Raw genomic sequence first — 22,681 nt, 5'->3', positions numbered from 1 at the left:
ACTGAAATGTCTTGAAAGTCTTGTGACCGCAAAGGAAAATTCTCTGTGCATTAGTAATGGGGTGTTTAGTTTAGTTTATTAAGAGAATTCAATGCCAGAAACACTGTTTGACATTGATCAGTGGTTTTAAATTCAGGGCTTTGTGAATGATATCGTTGTAGGATCGGACAGAGCCTGTTCGTGTTCAGGTGGACTGAACTATGATAACTGACCCATGCTGGACTTGAACCCTGGCACATGTTGTGAGGACTGTAATGCGTGTGAGGAAAGCACATGGGCCAGGTTTTTCACGGCCAGAGATGAAACACACTGCAGCTGTTTGTCACTATTTGGCCTTCTGGCATTCCGCGTTTGCCTGCCTTTTTATTGAGTGCAAAATTGTATTCGGGCACCAACAATGAGTGTTCCTCCTTTTAATACCAGGAGCAGAGAAGAAAAAGCACTTTGGAGCAACATGGTCCCTCTGTTTTCTATTTTTTATTTGTATTTTGGGTTCAGTTTGCAGTTTTGTCTTGATTTTTCTTGGCAACAGGATTTGTCTTTCATGTGTGGTAGGTTTTTACTTTTTGAAGTTGAAGTTATACATGAAAACTATTTGAGAATTGTAAATGTACACATAAAAATAGGCCCATAAAGATGCTAAATGGATCATAGGCCTAGATGTTTCTCTTGGACTACAAAGTGCTCTCGCCCCTTCTGCTTTTTCCACATTATCCAAACCAAGTTCACTTGCGACATATCACTTTTGACAGCCGCGATTGTTGCATTATGCTCATGCACTACAATTGACAGGCCATTGTATTATTAGACAGGCCTACTGGTAAATCTGTATGGCAACTGAAGAGATACCTATCCTAAGGGTAGAAAAGCCGTGCTACAAAACGACAGCGTCCATGGTGTAGAAGATATTAAGTACACAGCAATGTAATTTATTTATATATATATATATATATATATATATATATATATATATATATAAACCGTGAATAAATTCACTGTATGTGGAAGGCACATTAATAATTGCTTCAGTGCCTTCTTGTTTGTAGTCAGGCAGATCTTTGTATCATATTTTCCAGGTGCAGCATTCGTTAAACTGTGATCTCATAACTACACGGAAATAAAATACATTACCATGGCTTGTTTAAAGGCAAACTGGGAGTGTTGAGTAAAGAAAGCAGGCCTCCCTGTCGCAAGGGGTTATTCCTTCTTTCAAAAAGAAATAAATCGATGACAGGCAGAGAGATTGTAAACTGACAATGGGTTTATTAGGGTCTGGGAGTTTCTCTGCCTAAATCCCCTTTTTGATATTGCTTTAAGCCCCACTAATTTCTTTCCATATTCTGACCAGCAGTGACACACTCTCATCAATAATGGATGAGGGCCTTATTTAAATATTGAGCAGATTAATATGTTTTTCCCAAGCGTACGGCGTGCACGTACGCAAGCGTACGTATGTGTGTGTGTGTGTGTGTGTGTGTAAGTGAGAAATATTGGGGGAGGGTACAGGATATTTGTCAACTGCTTAACCTTTTTGATGGAAATGAGTAGTGAACATACGTCTGGTTTGACAGCGGTCATAGACGAAAGGGCCTTCACTGATTGACCTCCAAGCTAAACCAACGGTTACCATTTAAAATGATTATGTGCATTCATCTCCGTACAAACCAAGTATCACAACAAGAAGCCCTGTGCTCAACCCTTCCCTCTCTCTTTCAGGGTAATAGGTGCAGAGGTCTGAGAGAGACCATATGCCCCATTTTATACTCTGAAAGCCTTTGTGATATTGACTGCAGAAATGTTTGAAAAACAAGATTTCTACAAGTTAAATAATGTTGCCGCTTTGAAAAGTATTCCTTTCATGTATCGGGTTTGGGGTAAAGAGAAAATCAGAAATCCTCTGCTGTCCACAGAACCTTTTTTGCTCGATCAGTAGTTTGAGGACTTAAGCCATGATCACAGATGGCAATGTATTCTGGATGAGGAAGAGGAGCATGCTGAAACGGGACTATTAATAGGGAGGTATTAATAACAGAAGAGCTGAGGTGTTTTTCAATTGTGATGCTTTAAGAGGAACACACAAAATTTCATAGATGCATGACATTTTTTGAACTAAACAGTACTGGGGTAAGTGCTTCTGCTGCCCAGTGTACCTGTGTTTTACAGGGTATTTAATTCCAGGGGATAAGTATATATAGCCTACCCATAGGTGGCAACATTATAATGATCACTAATAATTATCACTATTTGTTAAATAATTTTTATTTTAATTCTGTATGGTATCTGCTGTTGAATCATTTACTCTTGCAAATCATTGCAATCTTGTAAACGTCTGATTTTGATTCTGTTTTATTAAAATGTATTTGCATGTTGTTCTGAACCTCCCTTTGATCTTATTTGAATGGAAAAGAATGACGTCCATATTTCATCAGTATGTTAAATAATATTGTTTGTTATAAGGGTGTTCAGTACAGGCAGGGCTAATATTGATTTTGTTGTGGTCTTTGTTAAAACACTATAGACATGAATATGTATGTCTTCAGCTATGAGAGCAGCAGTTTCCACTACATTTCACCATGTTCTTGTGTTAAAAGAATGTGGTGGATGTTTTCCACTTCAGATGTTACTGCTAATTTAACCCAAAGTGCTGGAACTGGTGCTGGAATAAAACATTTATAGGTTAATCCAAAATGGTAATTTCCACCCACAGTAATATTTTTGATGAGTGATTATTAACTTCATTTAAGGCCTGCAAACCTTTACCAATGTTCAACAGAGCATAATAATTGCAGGCTCCAGACTTGGGGTTGTGTGTGTGTGTGTGTGTGTGTGTGTGTGTGCGTGTGCGTGTGCGTGTGCGTGTGCGTGTGCGTGTGCGTGTGCGTGTGCGTGTGCGTGTGCGTGTGCGTGTGTGTCTTCTCATCTCTCTTCTCACAGTTTTCTGATAAAAAAAAACGTATGTGAAATACAAAATGAGGATGTTAATCAGAGCAGCTAGACAAACATGCTGTTGTTATTAATGTCTTTTTTTTTGTTCAGTAGTTTTTCTTTTAAGCTTGTAATTTAAGAGTAATAATGAAATTGTTTATGAAGGCTGCCTGTTCCTTCCCAACGGTATATACCAGTTCACAATTCTAGTTTGCACTTTGACTCCCCCAATTGCGGAGTGAATTTTAGGATTGTGACATGAACTCCATTTTCTTCCCTTTGCTCATCTTCATCCGTTTTCCTTGTCGAAGGTGTTTGAGAGCTAGAGCTGGTAGGCAGGGAGGACCTTAAGAAGATAAGGATGCACAGTTTGGAAGTAGTTTAGAAACCTTTTGAAAATGAATTGGCCATCAGCAGTGTTTCATTACTAGATGCAGGGGTGTTGGCATAAAAAGAAAAGTGAGGTTTCTCAGCATTTGGCATTCTCCACATTGTGGGCATAGTGGCTTACACTGTCAATTTTTGATGAAGTCCATTAATCTGCTGCGGGATCATATGGCTTTCTGCCCTGAGAAAATTATTAAAGTAACGCAGCTAGCCTGAACTTAATGCTAATGCTAATGTTAATGCTCTTTCAGTCTACGGTCATTTCCCATGGTTGAGTAGGTTTGCACAGTCCCTGCTTGTGTTGTGCAGCTTGTCTCTATTGTTTGTGAAAATGAATGCCTCCTTAATTGCATTGTGTGTTTATCAAGATCATTGGTTTAGTTAGCCTCTTTTAGCTACATTCCTGGAGGAGTAGCTAGGGATGGAGAAAACCGAATTTGGTGCTCTGCTGAATACAGGTGGGAAAGAAGCCATTCACTTTAAATCACATTCTGAATCAAGTGGGGAAATGAAGTGATATTGGGAAATGTTAATCCAGGCTTGGGTTATCTGTTTGAAGCAGAGTCCCAGTGGGTGGGTCCAATTGATCAGGCTTTATCGGGAGCAGCAAAGGTCTGTGGACCTGGCCCCGGTCGGTGGTGTATTAGCTGTTTTTAATGCAATGACCCGGGTGTTTGGCCTGCAGGAGAGGCGTGTCTGCAGAGAGCCCTCTCTCTGCTGTTTCATGAAGAGACTACTATCGATTCTCCAGCTCTCTTTTTTTTGTGTGTGGTCCGAATGGGTTATTTATGCATTAACCGCGACTGAATCCATTTCACTATTACTCTAAATCACTGTTCTGATTTTACTGCTTGTAACTTGCTTTTTTGAGAAGATTTTTGCTTTCACGGTTTTTGCTATGTAGCGGCTATTTGTCTGCTGTTTCTCGGCCCCTGTTCAAAGGGACAGCTTGTTGCGTGTCAGCGGTGGTTGGGTCACGGCACAGGGCGAAGCTAGCGGTGACAGCCAGTGCTGAAAAGGAAGTCTCCTCTCCCTCTGAAAGGGCTCACTGATATGTGGACAGTGGAGGAGAGCCCTGCCTGCTAGTCACAATGCAATACACCCCCCCCCCCCCCCCTCCCCAGGTCTCCACAAAGACCCCAGGACAGTAAGGGCCTCTAGCCTGTGCAGTGAGCGACCAACGTCAAAGCGCTCTGAATTCCCAATGACTCCAAACACCCAGTCTGTGACACCTGGACAGTGCTGCTCTCAGCCGCTTCAGTCACACGCCATTCTCGCCAAGGCTCCTCGAAGCAGGACTTGCCTGCTCCTCTGTGCATATTAGCATAGATTATGAGCTGCAGATATTCCTCTGGCCGCCGTTACAGTGAATACTAATGAGCCCCGGGCGCTGGTAGTGGAAGAGCAGTGTTGATAAAAGGGACGCGGGCTTGATAAGGTGGATTGCTGATGTTTGAGGTTTTCCCTTTCTTATTTGCCTTTATTATGCCTGCCTTTGATGGCGCTCGGAAGAACGACAGTTTGCCTGGATTGAATGTACTGTGGGAAATGAAGAAAGGCGTGAAATGCGCACAAAAAGGCTTGAGGGATTGCTAACCGTGTCCGCCGTCCATGCGTGCCCGTTTTGCGACTGTTTTTAAAGATCTTAATTTTCCCCACTGCTATTACAGCTAACAGTTCTACAGCGCAAACAGCACGGTATTACGCGTCTCAAGGTGAAGAGGTGATTAGAAATCTTTGAATCTTAATCTTTGAATTAAGGGCCCAACAGTTGCTGGGGCTGTAATCTAAAGTGGAAGGTGTGAAAACACTGCAGTAGATGCCAGTGCATGCTGGTCCTTTGAACCCGGATCTGGCCCTCGCTGCGGCGCGCCCCGGGCCCGCCCTGCTGGCCGGACAGGCTGCAGAGCGTGAGAGCTGTCTGTCACCGTGATCCGCCCTGACTGGGTGCGAAGACGCGGATAAAAGAGGGATGCAAAGAGGCAGATGTCTCGGAGAGCCCCCATTGTATCTGTGAGCCACGAAGCGCTGGTACACAGCACAGGCCCCGCTTTGATGGAGCATCCAAAGCTAGCAGGAGGGCGGGCTGTATACATACCCAAATTGTCTTTGACTTCTCTCCTGAATATACATAAAGCGTCACACAAATCACATTCTTACCATCCTCTGGACTGCTTGCTGGTTTTTTGTTCTTTTTTTTGTGATGGATGAAATGGTGAGCCAGTCACTCACCATGCATGCAAATGTATTATATGTCCAAACACAATGTCAGTGGAAGAGCAGTCTGATTTAATGTACTTTTAATTACGTAGTTATGTTTACTGCAGTGGTCCTTTTTAGCCCTCACAAACAGCAATAACGGAGAGGGGGAATAAAATCTGCAGTTCGATAATACTTGTTACTTTGGTTAAGATTTGAGTAATTGGTTTTTTTTGTAACTACACTCTGGGATATTAAACAGTCACAACTAAAACAAAAGATTTATATGTCCTTGCTCTTTCAGTGTTAAAGATGCCCATCACTGAAATGGAGCGTTCTGTCTGGTGAATGAGTTTCAATTGTTGTTTTTATTCTGTCAGTTATATGTGATTTTTTTATGTTTGTGTCATATGACAGAATCATGCTCAATGCATTGGAAATTGTGAGGAGATTGAAAAAGCACCAACATTGGAAAAATCCTCCATTTAACATCTGCTGTAGAAGTGGCAGTAGGAGAGGCTTATTAAATTGTAATTTGGTGATAAGTGATTTGAAAGCAGATGAGATCAAGTTTCTCCGTTGTATAGCTCCATGGCTCTAAGAACCTGAACCAAGCGGCTGCTTAATTTCACCTGGCAGTTTCTCTATAACCAGAGAAATTGGGTCTGCGTTTTCATAATGCTATTTGATTTTGTCTTAATTTTTGTACTGGCTATGGTAATCATTTTTCTGTAAAATGTTGGTGGGCTCCAGAGAATTTGGGCACTCTCCCATAACCCTGGTGGAGTGGGGTTAGAAATGACTGGGTGTATTTAGTTTTTTCGTCATGGGAATCCATTTCATGATTTTAGTATATGTCAGTGTAAGAGAAGTCACACCTGTAAACCACATAGTGTGCAAATGTATATTTTTAGGTTTGAAGGGAATCTTGGGTTATTTTTAGGGGGAAATAATTATTTACTTTGCAATTATATTTTAATATATGGAAATTACTTTAAATTATATTTTCTACTGTAAATGTCTGAACATTAATCCTAGTGGGAGTGTTTAGTTGGATTTTCCCAGCATACATAGAGTAGGCAGATTTATAATGTTTGTCCTGCTCATCCAAACACATCCCTGGGTTGTATGTTCTCACAGAACAGCCCCCGTTTGTTTATTAGAGGAATTGGATTACAGTAACAGTTAATCTCTTCATCTGGATACAGGTCATTTGTGTCCTGCAACTTGCACCCTCCCTCCCCCAACACACACATACACACACACACCATTGTTCCTCTTCAGCCAGCACAGGGAAGGTGTGAGACAATCCTGTCAACAAACACTCAGGGCTCTCCAAGCCAAGTGAGGAACCAAATGTGGCTGCTTTCATTGCGTGGGGTAAGAGATGGGGAGATATGGGGGGAGAATGAGTTTTATTTGTTTTGTACATACAGATTGGAGGTTTGGATAAATTCTGCCTTCTAAAACACCTGAAAATAACATTTGCAATGGAAACAAATGTTGGAGCCTTGGTTCCATGCTTGCTTTAGTTTCCATTTAATTTCTTCAAAAACTGGATGAAATATTGCAGTGTGATTCACATTTGAGTTTAAATAACCAAAAACAAAGCTCATGTTTTTTTATTCAATCCATTTTTCTTGTTTGTCATTGTTTTACATTTTCCATTGCACTAGACACTTTGTACCAGGAACCATTTCAGTGATGGAGGGGAAACATCTTAATTTCCCCAAATTTTAGTGGTAATTTGCATGTTCCGATGGAGATAATGATCATGCCATGTTTTTTTTTTCCAAGTTAGTTGGTTTGCGTTTGTGTCTGCTTGAGCATACAGCCATTTACTGATGTCTTTACTAATTACCGCTTACCCTTTGCAGTGTTTCTTCCATACTGACCTCATCCTATGAAAATAATGGTTTTATGTAAAATTATGCTGTGAGGGCTGCAATTAAATTAATTTGAAGAAGCACATCATGGAGAGAAATCCCTGTGAGGATTAATCAATTTCTAATCATGCATTGTGAGGTTCTCTGTAGTGTTAAAGGGCCAGTTCTGGGTGCAAAATCTGGAACTAGGCGGTAAAGAACAGTTTTGGAAAATGTGCCTAGTTCTGTTTCACGTCTTATAAAATGCCGTGTGTTCTTCGCTTTGCCACTTCTCAGGGACTTTTCATCTCTGAAGAAATGTGGTTGTCCACCAATGAATATATAGCCTTGTCTGTTTTTCCTTTTTTTGTGGAGGGGACTGTTGAAACCAGGGAGTAGATTTAGTAAACATCTGCCACTTTGAGTCTCTCACTGCCCTCTCTGATGTAAACGTCTGTATATAAATAATGGAAGACTTGGCCAAGGACATGACACACAACTACCTGAAATGTTACTGGACAAATCGGTGTGCCTGACCGGGAACGTGTCTGTGTGCGAAACGGTACCAACTACAGTCCTCCACAGTAAACAATGGTGAATCCGCTCTGCTAGCCGGTATTGTTAGAAACTTACACTGAGCTGTGCAGAGCCTTGCAGTTGCTCAATGTTGCCTAAGATTGGAAAAGCGGGGACGGTTTCCCCAGCCGCTCCAGAATGCGTAAAGACTGGGATTAGAGTGAATGTGCTCATTGTGTGCACATTTCAGCCGCTCGGCGTTATGAGCTCCTGCCAGTGCTCACACTTTGGCAGACCTGTGAAAGAAAAGCACATCGTGACATTATTGTTTCGCTCGTCTTCCGCTTGCACCTTATCAAAGGGGCAGGTCCTGTTTTGAGGCCAGCAGCTTCATATTGTTTCCCCTTTAGAAAAGGAGAACCATATGACAGGAGACAAAACATTTCTCAATTGCCCTGGCCTTGAAATGTAAATTACTGCAGGTTCACAATCCATATTCATAATGCTGCTTATGCATATGGAAATTCCTTAACTATATGCTGGAGCAAAATTTAGCCACAATCAGTCACATGAAAAATACATGAGTAGGAAAAAAAATGATTGCATGTTGGATGAAATGCATATTTAAATGGCCGTTGGAAAGAAAGAAGGTAAACCTGTAAGAATCATACTATTGGCCCAATATTGCCTGGTGACTGGTGGTCATGTGAATTCATTGATTCTGTTCTCACGTTGCCGAAACCAATGAAGGAAATGTTGTTTACGCCTATGCAGTTTCATTCGGTGTCTGGATTGAACTTCTGGGTTTGACATAAGTGCTCATGAATAATTCATGTTTTTGCTAAGCTTCCATGAAACTTCATTTTAAGTAAACACGGTGTAGGCCGTGTTTAACCGTGAGTCACCTGATCCGGACATGTGGATGGAAATTTGTTTGGTATTAAAACGTTAATGTTAAAGTGTCCTTCAGCACCAGTGTGGTGCTGCATGTAAAGCTATTTATTATCCGGCGGTGAAGAGCGTCTTCAGCCTGCCGACTCTGAGGCTACAGAAACGGCCCAGATGTGGAGTGCGTTGCTGCTGGCCTGTGATAGTGGTGACAAGAGCAGTTGAGCTCGAGCATAAACGCGCTTCATGAGTGTCTGTGGCAGTGGCAGCGTAGGCCTTGCTCCGTGCCCTGCCGCTCGTGCTAGAAATGTTTGTCTACACGATAGAAATGAATTCATTAATAATGAAACTGTTGTGCCATATAAATCTAGTCAGCTCCGCTCCCCCTCTTCCCCCTCCTTTCCCCTTGTGCTGTGTGTGTGTGTGTGTGTGTGTGTGTGTGTGTGTGTGTGTGTGGGGGGCGCTCTCTCCGGAGCCCTGTGCCGCACATCATTAGGCTTGGTCACGTAATTGCAATCCAGTTCAGAAAATTGCAGTGCTGCCCCCTCTGCACTCTGTGGGTCAGTCGCATTATTTAAACCGAGCTTGGCGGCCCGTAAAACAGCAGCCCAACATAAATACATCAGCCGGGATTTGGAAAGGCGAAGGCATGTAACAAATGTTACTTGTTTAATGTACACCGAGGCATTGTGCCTTCGCAGGAGGGGTTTATGCTGATGTCCGCAGATGTGTTTGACCTTTTAAGTGAGCGCTCCCTCTCTCTCTCTCTCTCTCTCTCTCATTCTCTCTTCCCTCCTTTTACTCCCCCCACGCTTTCTCCCACTCACCTTTGTTTCCTATGCAACAAACTAGCTGTCGGGTGGAGCTAAAAATATGAAATCCAAGAATAAAACAATGAAGCCCTTGCTAAGAAAAGGCTGAGTTGATGAAAAGTGAGTGAGGAAGAGATGTGTGAACACATTTCTCCTTTCTGCCTGCGCTTTCACCCCTTCTGGCACATTTTTTTTTGTGGACAAGGCATGTGTGCATTTCTCCTGAGAGCAAAATTTGAATATAATTCTAATACAGAGGGTGGCCTGGCCACTTTGTGGTCATATACTGAAGATGATGAATCAACCTTAGCTTTTCAAATCTTTACAGCATGTCTCAGAAATATCTACATAGAACTTTTATTTATTTTATTTTTTTGTTACTTTTGGTCCCAACTTCCTCAGTCCCACTGCACAGTGAGGGTGGTTTTGGTCGAATTTGGTTTTCAGCCGTGGGGAGATGTTTGGCGGGGTGAGAGTGCAGAAGGCCCAGAGCTGAAAAGTAAATGATGTGTGTAGATGCACATCTCTGAAGCAGAGGTCACACCCACATGCAGTACTTTACTCTGCAATTACTGTGCTACTTCCACCTGTGGAAATGACTGAAGGACAAACAGGATTTGTGAGCTTCGTGCCTCCGTGCTTTGAGCCCTGTGCTGCTGGCAGTTTGCAGGAATTCTGCCTTCTTAGGCACATCCTCGTCAACTTGTCAGAACAAGCAGCTTGGCCATTGTATACACCTCCCATTGTAGTAAAGGTGTTGTCCTCCTATGTCAAATGGCCTTTTTGTAGTATTACTACTTTTAAATATAAACTTAACACCTTGTGAGATTTTTTTTTTTCCTTTAAATGAATTGACACACAGTTCTAATCTAACATAATGGATGCTCAAGGGAAATGTTTTGATAAATACTAAGCTATAGTTACTACTGCAATTTCCTCATTCTCTGAAACGGTGTCCTATTTCAAAAAGCAGATTTGCTGGTCATCCGTGCTGGTTATACTCCAGGAACATCTGGTGTTGATTTTTTCTCTTTTTTTGCACAACCTTACTTACACAAACAAGCATCCTACCCACAGTCCTTTCCTGCCATTGTCATGTGGACATGGAAGGAGTCCTCCTTCAGCAAGTTGTAATCTTGAGGTGATAAAAACATAAACAGCCACAACAGCACAGTAGTGCAGTTAAGACAACTACCTAAGTAAGCAAATAAAAACTCCAAAATGGACATCTCACATGAACAGACACCTACCGGGCTGCAGCAAATGTCTGCCTCATTTAATATTGTCTTTTGTTTTTAAAGAGGAACTTGGGGGAGTTCTAAATTGTTGATACCTGTGATGTCCTTCATGCAATGGAAATCTCATTAACCATGTGGCATTCATAATCTATAGATGATGTCTACCGCAACCTGTAAATTGACTTATTTATTTCTCTCTTAGCATATGTGTTTTCATAGGCATTTGGTCTAATTATGTAATTACAGATTTAATTATTTCCCTTTTTCATATTTTCCAGTTTACGCAGCTCATCTTTGAAAAACATCTCAAGCTAGCCTTGTCTAGTAGCCAAATTTAATTGAAGCCACAGTGCACTTTTTATTTTAGGCCTACTTTCCACATAACAGTTTTTTTTGGTCCTTATTCTACCCCTTTCTGAGCATGTGTAAATGGCTCTTGTTATGTATTATCCAGAGTCTTTTTATTCTCACAAAATGTGCATAGCTAATGGCTTTGAGTGAAACTGGACTGTGTTATGTGTGCTTAAATAAAGATTACATACAGTCTTTTTCAGAGGAAAATGTAAGAGGATCTTTATATTTAGGTGTGCAGAAGGGGAGCTTTTGTGGGATAGGTGCAGACAGGGTCCTTGAGTGTTTTAATGGCCTCATTTTTCTTTGGTTTGTTGAAGGCCTTGAATTCTAATTTGCAGCCCCCCCCCCCCCCCCCAATTTACAACTGCTCTTGCTGAAGTGTGTTCTGTAGTGGTCTGTGTTTAATTACGGGGGTGTTCGGAAAGCTCAATTCTGGGCCTCTGGATTGCCATTGAGCTGAGCGGTGTTAACAATTAGGAAATTCTTTACTTTCTTGCCATCCAGTTTGTCTGTGATTGTGACCTGTGACCAGAGTGGGAAGGAACCTCGAGAAAGAGCACGTTCAGCACCGAACTGTACCTGACCTGCTGAACTCCACAGTTTACATGTTGGCTTCAGAGAAATCTGTGCGTGCTAAATTAGCAAGCCAGAAAACATTCATATTTCCTTAAGAGTTGCTAATTTTCTATGGCTTTGCATTTATAACGGTTAGCTAGTTACATGGCCATTTGCTAATGCGATATTTGGATATTTGTGGGTACAATAGGTAATTTTGGACTGCTAACGGTCAAGAGAGGAATAGCAGCAACAAACACATTCAAACCACAACACTGTTGATCCCTTCCCCTTCTCTGTAAACGCGCTGATGTTGAAAAGCCATTGGCTGTGGCAATTAGAACCAATTTTCAACCAATGAGCTTGAATTATTGTACAGTTATACAATTTTTTGGTACAGAGTGTCGGGCCATGAACTGTATATTTTGAAACCCGAATTTAAGGACTATAAACACAGGCAGAGGTTGAGTCATCATGCCAGTGTGCCTTTGTCAATGTTAGGAAAGGATTCACCATGGTCGTGTAACAATGTTTTAACACAAAAATCTTACCTATTGTACCTTTAAGGAGAACATTTATTGAGAGTTTCAGTTCAGGGGATTCAAGGATGTTTCTATTCATAAATTGTGCCACATTTCTGTTGAAACTTATTTGTTTTCTATGAGATGACCCATCTGCTGCTTTTCTTAGCGCACACTGCTCACCACCATTTGTCACATAGAAATGGGCCATCAGACGTGCTGTATGTCAGTGTCTTCTTTGTGGTTGAGTCGGAAGACTTCTGATTGAGGGTTTAGGTGTAAAATATCACTATGGAACACTGATGTTACCTGAGCATCAGGTCAGTTGACTTACTTTAGTAAAGAAATATGCTGAAGTTGGTTAAAGTAGCGTAGTAAGTACATGGACAATTTTCATGAAGCCAGGGAAACTACATGTTTGAAAACCAATAATTTTTCAAGAAGATATATATCTACCTATGGCTTATAAAAATGACTGTTAGACATTGACACATTTAAATACTGCTAATTTCAACACATTGTTCTCTCTCTTAGCAAGTATTGGGCCTTGCCATTCTGCTAAAATAACTTTTCTGTTTGATTGCGTAAGAATGGGTTTTCACAGTCAGAGCTGCCAATTCCTCTTTCTCATCTTTCAGGGCTTTGTGCTTTTTTCGGCTAAGGATATGGTGCAGTGAACGTGTAACATGTCATTGTGGAAGTGTGAATGGATACCCCCCACCCCCACCCAATACTCATTATTTCTTCCCCAAATGTCCTCACATTCCCATTGGCTTACGTATGCTTAACAACTGCTTGGTTCAATTCAACCTACACTATTACATTAACCGGGCCTAAAGGGCCTATTATTAAACGGTCACGTCCCAGTGACACAAGAAAGGCTCGGCTTCTCAATGTAGCATGGTCTTAGGACCGATGCATGCTCTTGTTTTTCCACAGAGAAGAGGGGCTTGAGAGTGGTGTGTTTGGGAAAACTTGTGTAATTCACTGTGCGTAAGAGCATCTGCTAAATGCCAATGAGGTGTGCCCTGGGCAGGTGGGACAGGGCTGTCCTGGAATGGCAGCCCTAAGCAGAGTCGGCCTGTTTGTGTAAACATTGGCGTTTGTACCTGCATTGAAGGTGTTATTTCTAGCCTCACATAAACATGAGGCCTGAGAGTTCCAGCCCCCTTTGTGTAATGCCTTAGGTCATCTGCTCCAGCAAGTGAGTGTGTGTATGGGGGCCAGTTCCTATAATCTACAGAAAATGGTGACGAAATACAGTGCTGTGAACAATGCAGTGATTGTGCACCTCGCATCTCACTGTGATGTATGCATCTTCTCTTTCTGGCCCCAGGCAGTTGTTTTCAGTATATTACATAATGTTACTTTTTTTTTTTTTTTTTTACATGTTGGCCTTATGCTACACTTTTAGCCCCTGACAGAAGCTGCTCTTGTGTCAATGCTTAGATGCGACCAGTATTCTTAAATGTTCACCATCCATAACTTCAGCCTTAATGACTCTCCCTCCGTTGTTCCTCACATGGGCACACCCCGCTAGGTTTAACTATATGTTAACCTCCTACACAAAGGCCCAGTGCTCTGTAGATGCCTTGTTGTTGCTCCTCCTGTTGTTGTGCTAATTCCGTGTTTGCATATGCAAAGACGGCTCTATTGATTAAGACAGCGGCTGCAAACACTCAGGAAATATGGCTGAGAAGTGCGAAAAGCTAAATAATTAGGACTGCTTTCCCCCATTTGCAGGAGTTAGAGGCATGACAGCAGGCCAGATTGTATGGGGAGAAATGCATTTATCTGGGAAAGTACTCATGTACACAGGATGTTGGGAATGGTCAAAGGGGTCAGCCTGCCTGATGGATTGTGACACTCGTGTTTGCATTGTAAATTGCTGTGGATAAGAGGGTTTGCTCAATGCCAGTAAAGTACAGTAAATAATGTTTGTTTTTTTGTTTAAAGTATTTAGTTGTCCCTCGCAGAGTTCATGCACAGGTTGTTCTGCGGGTGAAATATGTGTGCATGGCTATGTGCCTGGGGAACCAGGAAATGTTCATCCAAAGAGTTGCCTCCCAGTCCAATGTCATTCTAGTATGTCCCAATGGTGGGCCATGTCTGTAGCATAGCACTGCTGCTGCTTTTACAAGGGCAATCTGGAAACCATAGAGAGGAATTCCATGCCATGCCTTCCGTTCTTTCTCCCTGTGGATGTCAAGGCTGGTATGTGCAAGGACTGTTGTTTATAGACATTTCTGCTCTTGAACTCTGCACATCTGGTGGCTGTTTTAACAATGGTTAACAATGTTTAGGCTGAGAAATAATGATTCATGACATTTGTTTACAAGCACCAGTGCTGACTATGTGAATGCGCTGCCTTTTTGCCCTTTCAGTAAATGTTCTACTTGGAAGAAAATAGGGGGGGGTGTCATTGAACTGGTCAGATGTTGTGGGTGAAGTCATAAAACAAATAGTTTTGGTGCGTCTAGTAAGCATTTTATTGTAATCGTTTTTTTTTCTCGAAAAGAAACGTCCACTTTACGCGTGAGTGTTAGCCCTCCTGTTTGTGCGAGGGTTGTGTAAATGTCATTGGTTTCCCTTCCTGTCTTCTGCAGGCGATGCCTTCCCAGGGGCCTCCAGTCCGTTTCTCAGCGGCTATGTGAGCTCCGCCACCCCTCACAGCAGCCCAGCCCCCCTGACCTCCGACCCCTCCTTCAGAGCCCCCACCCCCTCCAACCTGCAGATGGCGCAGCTGTGGGCATCCCATCCGCACGAGGGTAATGTCCTGCACCTCCTTATCTCCTTCCACACTCCCCGCGCTTCGAGCTCCGGCGAGATGTCCGTCCAAAACAAAGTCGAGCACTCCCAGATGCAAGCTGGCTCGAACACGTTGAATTTTAACGGTCAGGTTTATTGTTTGCAGAATATTCGGCCAAGACAAAGGAAGGATGTGGTGGCTTGTGAGGCGTGAGCCTGGTTTGGATTTGAGCGGTGAAATTAATACCAGCTTTTTGTCATTAAAAGGGGATTGGTGTTTCCCGACAAAGATTTGAATAAATAGGAATTAGATTAAGGATCCGGGGGGAAAATGTATTCAGTTTTAAAAAATATATACAGTGGTGTGAAAAAGTGTTTGCCCCCTTCCTGATTTTTTTTTTTTTTTTTTTTTTTTTGCATGTTTGTCACACTTAAATGTTTCAGATCAAACCAATTTAAATATTAGTCAAAGACAACACAAGTAAACACAAAATGCAGTTTTTAAATGAAGGTTTTTATTATTAAGGGAGAAAACAAATCCAAACCTACATGGCCCTGTGTAAAAAAGTGATTGCCCCCTAAACCTAATAACTGGTTGGGCCACCCTTAGCAGCAACAACTGCAATCAAGCATTTGCGATAACTTGCAATGAGTCTCTTACAGCGCTGTGGAGGAATTTTGGCCCACTCATCTTTGCAGAATTGTTGTAATTCAGCCACATTGGAGGGTTTTCGAGCATGAACCGCCTTTTTTAGGTCATGCCACAGCACCTCAATAGGATTCAGGTCAGGACTTTGACTAGGGCACTCCAAAGTCTTCATTTTGTTTTTCTTCCGCCATTCAGAGGTGGACTTGCTGGTGTGTTTCGGATCATTGTCCTGCTGCAGAACCCAAGTTCGTTTCAGCGTGAGGTCACGAACAGATGGCCGGACATTCTCCTTCAGGATTTTTTGGTAGACAGCAGAATTCATGGTTCCATTTATCACAGCAAGTCTTCCAGGTCCTGAAGCAGCAAAACAGCCCCAGACCATCACACTACCACCACCATATTTTACTGTTGGTATGATGTTCTTTTTCTGAAATGCGGTGTTACTTTTACGCCAGATGTAATGGGACACACACCTTCCAAAAAGTTCAACTTTTGTCTCGTCAGACCACAGAGTATTTTCCCAAAAGTCTTGGGGATCATCAAGATGTTTTCTGGCAAAATTGAGACAAGCCTTAATGTTCTTTTTGCTCAGCAGTGTTTTCATCTTGGAACTCTGCCATGCAGGCCATTTTTGCCCAGTCTCTTTCTTATGGTGGAGTCATGAACACTGACCTTAACTGAGGCAAGTGAGGCCTGCAGTTCTTTGGATGTTGTTGTGGGGTCTTTTGTGACCTCTTGGATGAGTCGTCCCTCGCTCTTGGGGTAATTTTGGTCGGTCGGCCACTCCTGGGAAGGTTCACCACTGTTCCATGTTTTCGACATTTGTGGATAATGGCTCTCACTGTGGTTCGCTGGAGTCCCAAAGCTTTAGAAATGGCTTTATAACCTTTTCCAGACTGATAGAGCTCAATTACTTTCTTTCTCATTTGTTCCTGAATTTCTTTAGATCTCGGCATGATGTCTAGCTTTTGAGGATCATTTGGTCTACTTCACTTTGTCAGGCAGGTCCTATTTAAGTGATTTCTTGATTGAGAACAGGTGTGGCAGTAATCAGGCCTGGGTGTGGCTAGAGAAATTGAACTCAGGTTTGATAAACCACAGTTAAGTTGTTTTAACAGGGGGGGGGGGGGGGGGGGGACAATCACTTTTTCACACAGGGCCATGTAGGTTTTGATTAAGAAATCAGGAAGGGGGCAAACACTTTTTCACATCACTGTATATTATGAATAGATTTTGGAGCTGGAAAACTTGTTTAATCTCTATACTTTCATGGGGAAAAGGGCTTGGTGTATTTTAAGTAGTGGGTTATTGTATTTTCTCAGTCAACAGTTGACAACGTGTTTGGGTAGATGGCACAGTTGTTCGTTTTTTTTTTTTTTTTTTTAATAATGTTTTCACTGTAAAGATGCATTTGGAAGGGAATTAGCCATTTTTGCTGTCTTGTCTAACAACAATTGGTAGCAAGTTACTAATTCTAAAAAAATCGAATAAAAAAAATCTTTAAAAAAAAAGCATGTTATTTTGGTTTCTCCGGTTTTTTTTCTTTTTCTTTTTTCTCCCCCTCCCCCATTCATATGAGTTTGGAGTACATATTTGTCACTAGACATTTTATGAATCCCAACCTTTAGGTGGTAAAAAAAGAGGTCTAGTAAGTAGAACATGGTGCTTAACCGCTGTTTTACCATGGTACTTAATTCCTAAACAATTACATGGAGAGGTTAGAATTTTTATGGTGGAATAATGAAGAGTGTACGGCTGTAATGTGGCTTATGACTGCTGTGGTGTGCATTCCACTACTGTATTGCACAAGCATATGTATACAGCTGAATAATGTATATTACTTGCTCATCTTGATTGTGTAATTAGATAATATTGACTTTCTGTTTAAGTTGATGCATAGGGCTGATGCAGAGGTAAATGCAGTACAATAAATATAGCATTAATAAAAAACAGTGCTACCTTTGCGTACATATCACAAAGTAGCAGGCTTCTGTAGTTCAGACGTTTTCCTATGTAAACAATAGCCAGCTGTATTACTGGGGCCACAGAACAGAGGGGCAACACATGTTTAATCTCCTTCAAAGTTTGTGGGAAAAGGGCATCTGATAGTTTCTCCCGGAAAACATATCGGCCAGTCACGCTTGCCTGCGTGAAGGCGAAACCCACTGGAGGAGGCACAGCCTTGGCAGTCTACGCTTTCATGGCTAAGTAATATGGTAGCACATCCATATTGGTTTTATGGCCAACCTTCACATTTGGCTGTTGTGAAAGTCAGTGGTCAGCGACAGCAATTGGGCTAATAGCTCCTGGGGCCTACGTATGGCTGGCTGCCTCCCTGCCGTATAACTCAGCAATGCTGTAATTATAGAGCGGCACGTCTCTTGGCGTCAACTTGTAAAGAGGCTTGCGCTCCCACTGACGGATGATCCGGGGGGGATGTGGGGGCAGCGATGACAACTGCAAGGGCCGCAGCTCTCTCAGGGTGCGGCTCTAGCTGCAAACAGCCTCTTTCATGCCTCCAAATTCTCTGTCTTTTAGGGGGAAAGAAAGAGGAAGAAAAAAAAACAGGAATATAGGCAATTTGTTCAGTACGGTATCAATTAGAGACCTCAAAATTGCTTGAGTGTAAAACCAAATGATATTCTTGCGCCAAACTCAACATGAATGTATTATTCATCATATTGGCTCGAGGGGGGTGGGGGCTGGTGTACACAGGGCCTTTGTTGCAGTGCAAGTGAGTGATTGGAGGTGAATTCCTGACAGATTTCTCTGTCATAGTTTTCAAAGCTGTTTTTCAGCTGTACCAGTACGGAGCCGTAATGAATCCCTGCCATTGAGCTGTACTCAATCTCTGTTGCCTGTGATAATATTTGAACACGTATGTTTGTTCTCAAGGACGCACCTGATTCTGATAAAAAAAGGTGATAGTAAATGTATATAATGGGAAAAACGCAGTGTGCGGTCTTGCTATTTTTAACAGGAGTGTAAACCTATTGAATCCATAGTTTAAAGAGCTACATCAACATCCGATGTCTTGTTGTTGGGAAAAATATAGGGTGCTGATGTTATTCAAGTATTCCTTTGTTTTAGAGTTAATCCTACATTCCAATGAGTTGCAAATGATTTGAGTGAATGTCAGAACACTGTTTTTCTTGATTTTGTGGAACTGTAACCCTCCAGGAATAGTTGGGTTTGAAATAACGATGTTCTGTGTGCTTGTTAATGAAGAGTTTTTTTCCTCTACAAGCCCTCGTCAGTTTTTCTTTTCTTCCGGGCCTATCAGTCAAGAAAGATTTCTGTTTGAATATAAAGGACTCCCCACTCTGCCACGAGAGTTCACATTTCCTATATCGTTACTTGTATAGAGTCGCTGAATAGAGTGAAAAGCAGCTATTGGTGGGTTGGAAGTCCTTTATTCAGATCTATTAATGGCCTGTGACACTCACCTTTGGCCCTGGCAGTTTGGCAGTGAGTGGCGTATGTTCCCGCTGCCTGCACACCCCTGGGCGTGTGATTGATGTGGATTTGCACGTTACCGTCCACACTTCTGCACGCTTCTCTGCCAACTGCTCTTGTTACACATGTGTTTCCAATCAGGGGGGAAAGTTCAGCCCAACGTTTTAAAGGCTTTGTTGATAGGTCGCAAGGCATGCAGCCGGGGGGCGTTGTTAAAAGCGGGGAGGGGTAAAAATACAGGACGGCCTTCATTCGCCTCGGTGTAACTGTAGAAATGACGGTAAAAATAGAAGTGCGAGCCTTTAATGAATCCTGTATTTCTCCAGTCGAGGGGAGTTGATTGATGCGAGGCGTTCCTTTTCTGCGGTCTGCCAGCTGGGCGCTGCCTCCCCGGGTCCTGTGTTTAGACTGGAATGGTGAAGGAAGTGAGATGAGATGGGTCTCTGCCAATCTCTGGGGGGTTGCGCCATCTTCCCTCCCATGATTATTTGACAAGGCACGGTGAGGGCAAGAGCTAATGATCTGTGACATGTCAAGCCCCCTGCCCTGCCCCCCCCTCGCCAGGGTTCTCCCCAGCCCCCCCCCCCCCACGTGTGACCTTTCCCAACAAAGACGGCAAAGAATTCCCCTCTGCCCGTGTCAAAGTTCTGAAGCCCCCGAGCTCGGAAAAGGAGACGGTGAAGTCACGTTGGTGGAGGGGGTCACAGGGGAGGTTCCATACATTAGTCACGGCTCCCTGTCGTTTCCAGTGCAGTCAGTGATGTTACGTAAAATATATTCCAAACGTCCTGCTCTTTGAATGTTAATTGCCCCATTCCGATAGTTCCACTCTGAAAAGTTAACTGTGAAATTACCCTTTTCAAAGCACAAATTTCTATACTATCTGCATCACTTTACTGTAACCTTATCCTGTCCTCGGTAATGGCTCCCTGGAGAATTGGTAGGTTAAATCATTCTTGTATGCACTGAGAGGCAGGCCCTGTATATCTGCACAATTCACAGTCACACTGGCTTAAACCCTTAATCTGTTTGGTGGATTATATTCTTTCTTTTTTTTCCCCCTCTTCTTTTTCCACCCCATCATAGTCTTGCGATGGTCTTTATCAGGTGTGGTGAATGGGCCTCAACATTTCTGCTCATAGAGGCTATCTCAAAGGGCTGGAGAGGTCAATGGGCAGCTAAAAGTAATTATCCTCCAGAAATGGCTGAAGTTGACATTTACTTTATTGCATAAGAGAAACTGAGATTAGCTGTGATGAGATGTTCTTCTCATTTAGGAAGCAGCTTCTGCCTGCATACAAATATTCCTCTCCGAGCTCCCTGTGAAGACAGGTTTCCATCTCCACGGATCCATGACTACAGTGCAGTGTGAAATACACATTTGTACATGTAGTTTGAATTATGTAAGCTTCTGTTTAATGTTGCAACAGCGTTCACTTAAAAGTAACGTAAAAGACCCAACTGCCAGCAAAGACGAAATGGTTGTGCTGATAATCTGTGTCGGATGTCATTTGTGCGTGCTATCAAAATTTGATGCAATGTTTTTGTGTGTTTGTCAGTCAAGTTTATAAATTGAGATTTGTCAGAATATTTTCAGTAAAGTAATATTTATGTTTGCTATCATCTCCATATGTATTTGTTTGGCTTTCTGTGTTTCAAGTACATTGTAGACGATGGATCTCCGGGACAATGTGAAGAAACTGTTATGCTGCTGTCAATATATACATACCTACATACATCCTGTCAGACCAACAACTAATAACCAGTATCCACAGCCAAACATATTTTGGTGTTCTGCAGTGCCTTTCATTGGAAGTAATTGGAAACAAGGTGTGCATGAAATAACGGCAAACTTAATTAAGCTAACATAAACGCTTATTAAGGGGACTAGCAAAATAATAGGTATTCTCAGCCAGATCAGTACCTTCATGCAAATTGAAACAAGGTATTTTGTCAGCATTTATTGTGCGGTTTCAGATTGTCTTTAGAGGGGTTATCATTGCTGTGTATGTGCAAGGGTGTAACTGAATTGTAGTTTGGTAGACAGTTTTTGAATATGTGTTTTGCAGAAGAAAAGTAACTATTGGAATACAAGTAGTGATTGATTGCAGTTGACTAGCTGTTTTTCACATTTACCTGCTAACTTTTGTAAGGTTGTAAAGAGGTGTCTATTGTCTTATGTAGGCATAAAAGTTATTAAAGTTCTTATTAATATGCTGTTCCTCCAGCTTGTAAATGTTCCATTAATTATATAAACGGTACATGGTTTAAATTCATTGCTATGATATTTTCCTGTCTAAAGTGGTTATAATATTTTTGGGATACTACCTAATACCTATTGAGAATCTGAAAATGCAGTGTCGCGGCTGAGTGCCAAGGTCTGATACTGTTATTGAGCTCTTTTATAATTCTAGCTCAGAAGGAAATTTTATTTGTATTATTTTTATTTTTTTGATTAAATGTGTCCTCCAAGCATTTGACATCTATGTGTGGCCTCAGACTTTTACACCTCCGCATCTGTTCCTTCCAGTCCCCTGAAAAAAACTTTATAGTTGAAGCTGCTGAATGACTTCCTGACCAAATAAATACCTCTGGGTGTGGTGAATATTGTGGGCCCTTCTCTTGTTCCTGAGAGATGAGTCCTGAGGGATTGCTAACCGTTATGGAGACTTCCATGGAATCAAATGTCATAGTGCAGTCAATAGTGCCACGTTTCATGTGTCCATACCGCACAACATAAGGATTTCTTTGGAGAGCAATTGAAGGCAAGCTGTCCAGAAATTCTAATGCTACATCTGTGTCCGTCCGCAGACCAAGCAAAGACCTCCACAGGCTATGAAGTGTTTTTTGTTTTCTAAAATAATTGTTATTGAGGTGATGTTTTCAGAGGAGATTCTGTCTCCTGAATCCATTTTGTTTCATAAAACCAATAAGCAGAAATTGCCCCTTGTATTTTATTGTATAACTTAATGAGAACAAAATTGGGAGATGGAAACAAATATTGGACCAGGCTGCATAAGTTATAGTAGCCAATGTGTGCTATAAAGACCATTTTGCAGGGCTGTGTAAATGGCTGTCCTGGGACTCAAAGTGTTAAAGCACTTATCCATTTGGTTCCTTTTAAAGCACCATGCCTTTTTTCATGGTTTTAGATGGGGTATATGCATAGCCCTCTTTGAATAATTTGTCCTGGACATTCTCGGAACAGAAAAGGACTGTTTTTTTTGTAATGCTTCTGACTGCGGCAATGCATTACAAATCATCTGAATGTGTGCTCACTTTGTGGTCATAGTTTTCTTTTCTTCTTCTTTGTTTTGGTAAATTATCCCGCTGACCTTCGGTGACACTCATTAAGATGCTCTGACCTCTAGCCTTTCGCCTGCCTAGGACCTTCCTGCTAACACTTTGTAGAGCTGTCTCTTATCTCATGACCCTGCGCAGACAGTTTCATTTGTGGGAAGCAATATTGGCCTTCCCTCTTTTGAATTGCCAAGGCCCCACCAGGCCTTACCCTCTCTTTCTGCCATATCAATTGAAATTGTCATGTTTTGTGTTCGTGGTAGACATG

At 42.1% G+C, this 22,681-nt stretch overlaps 2 protein-coding genes across 2 annotated transcripts in view; both read left to right on the top strand.

Annotated features, from left to right (window-relative positions):
* The window catches only part of bud31 (BUD31 homolog), a 119,411-nt gene extending 103,985 nt beyond the window's left edge, over positions 1–15,426 (top strand). The window contains exon 5 of the mRNA XM_061231030.1: positions 15,412–15,426. The gene's annotated coding sequence lies outside the window, so the exon portion shown is untranslated. The remainder of the gene's footprint in view (positions 1–15,411) is intronic.
* Positions 1–22,681, top strand: part of tnrc18 (trinucleotide repeat containing 18) — a 72,831-nt gene that overhangs the window by 7,949 nt on the left and 42,201 nt on the right. Inside the window, exon 3 of the mRNA XM_061231023.1 lies at positions 14,867–15,028. Coding sequence (XP_061087007.1) covers positions 14,867–15,028 — 162 coding nt within the window. The remainder of the gene's footprint in view (positions 1–14,866; positions 15,029–22,681) is intronic.

The sequence above is a fragment of the Conger conger genome, chromosome 2, assembly GCF_963514075.1.
Source record: "Conger conger chromosome 2, fConCon1.1, whole genome shotgun sequence".
NCBI classification, from domain to species: Eukaryota; Metazoa; Chordata; class Actinopteri; order Anguilliformes; family Congridae; genus Conger; species Conger conger.
This window is presented reverse-complemented; position numbering and strand designations above follow the sequence as displayed.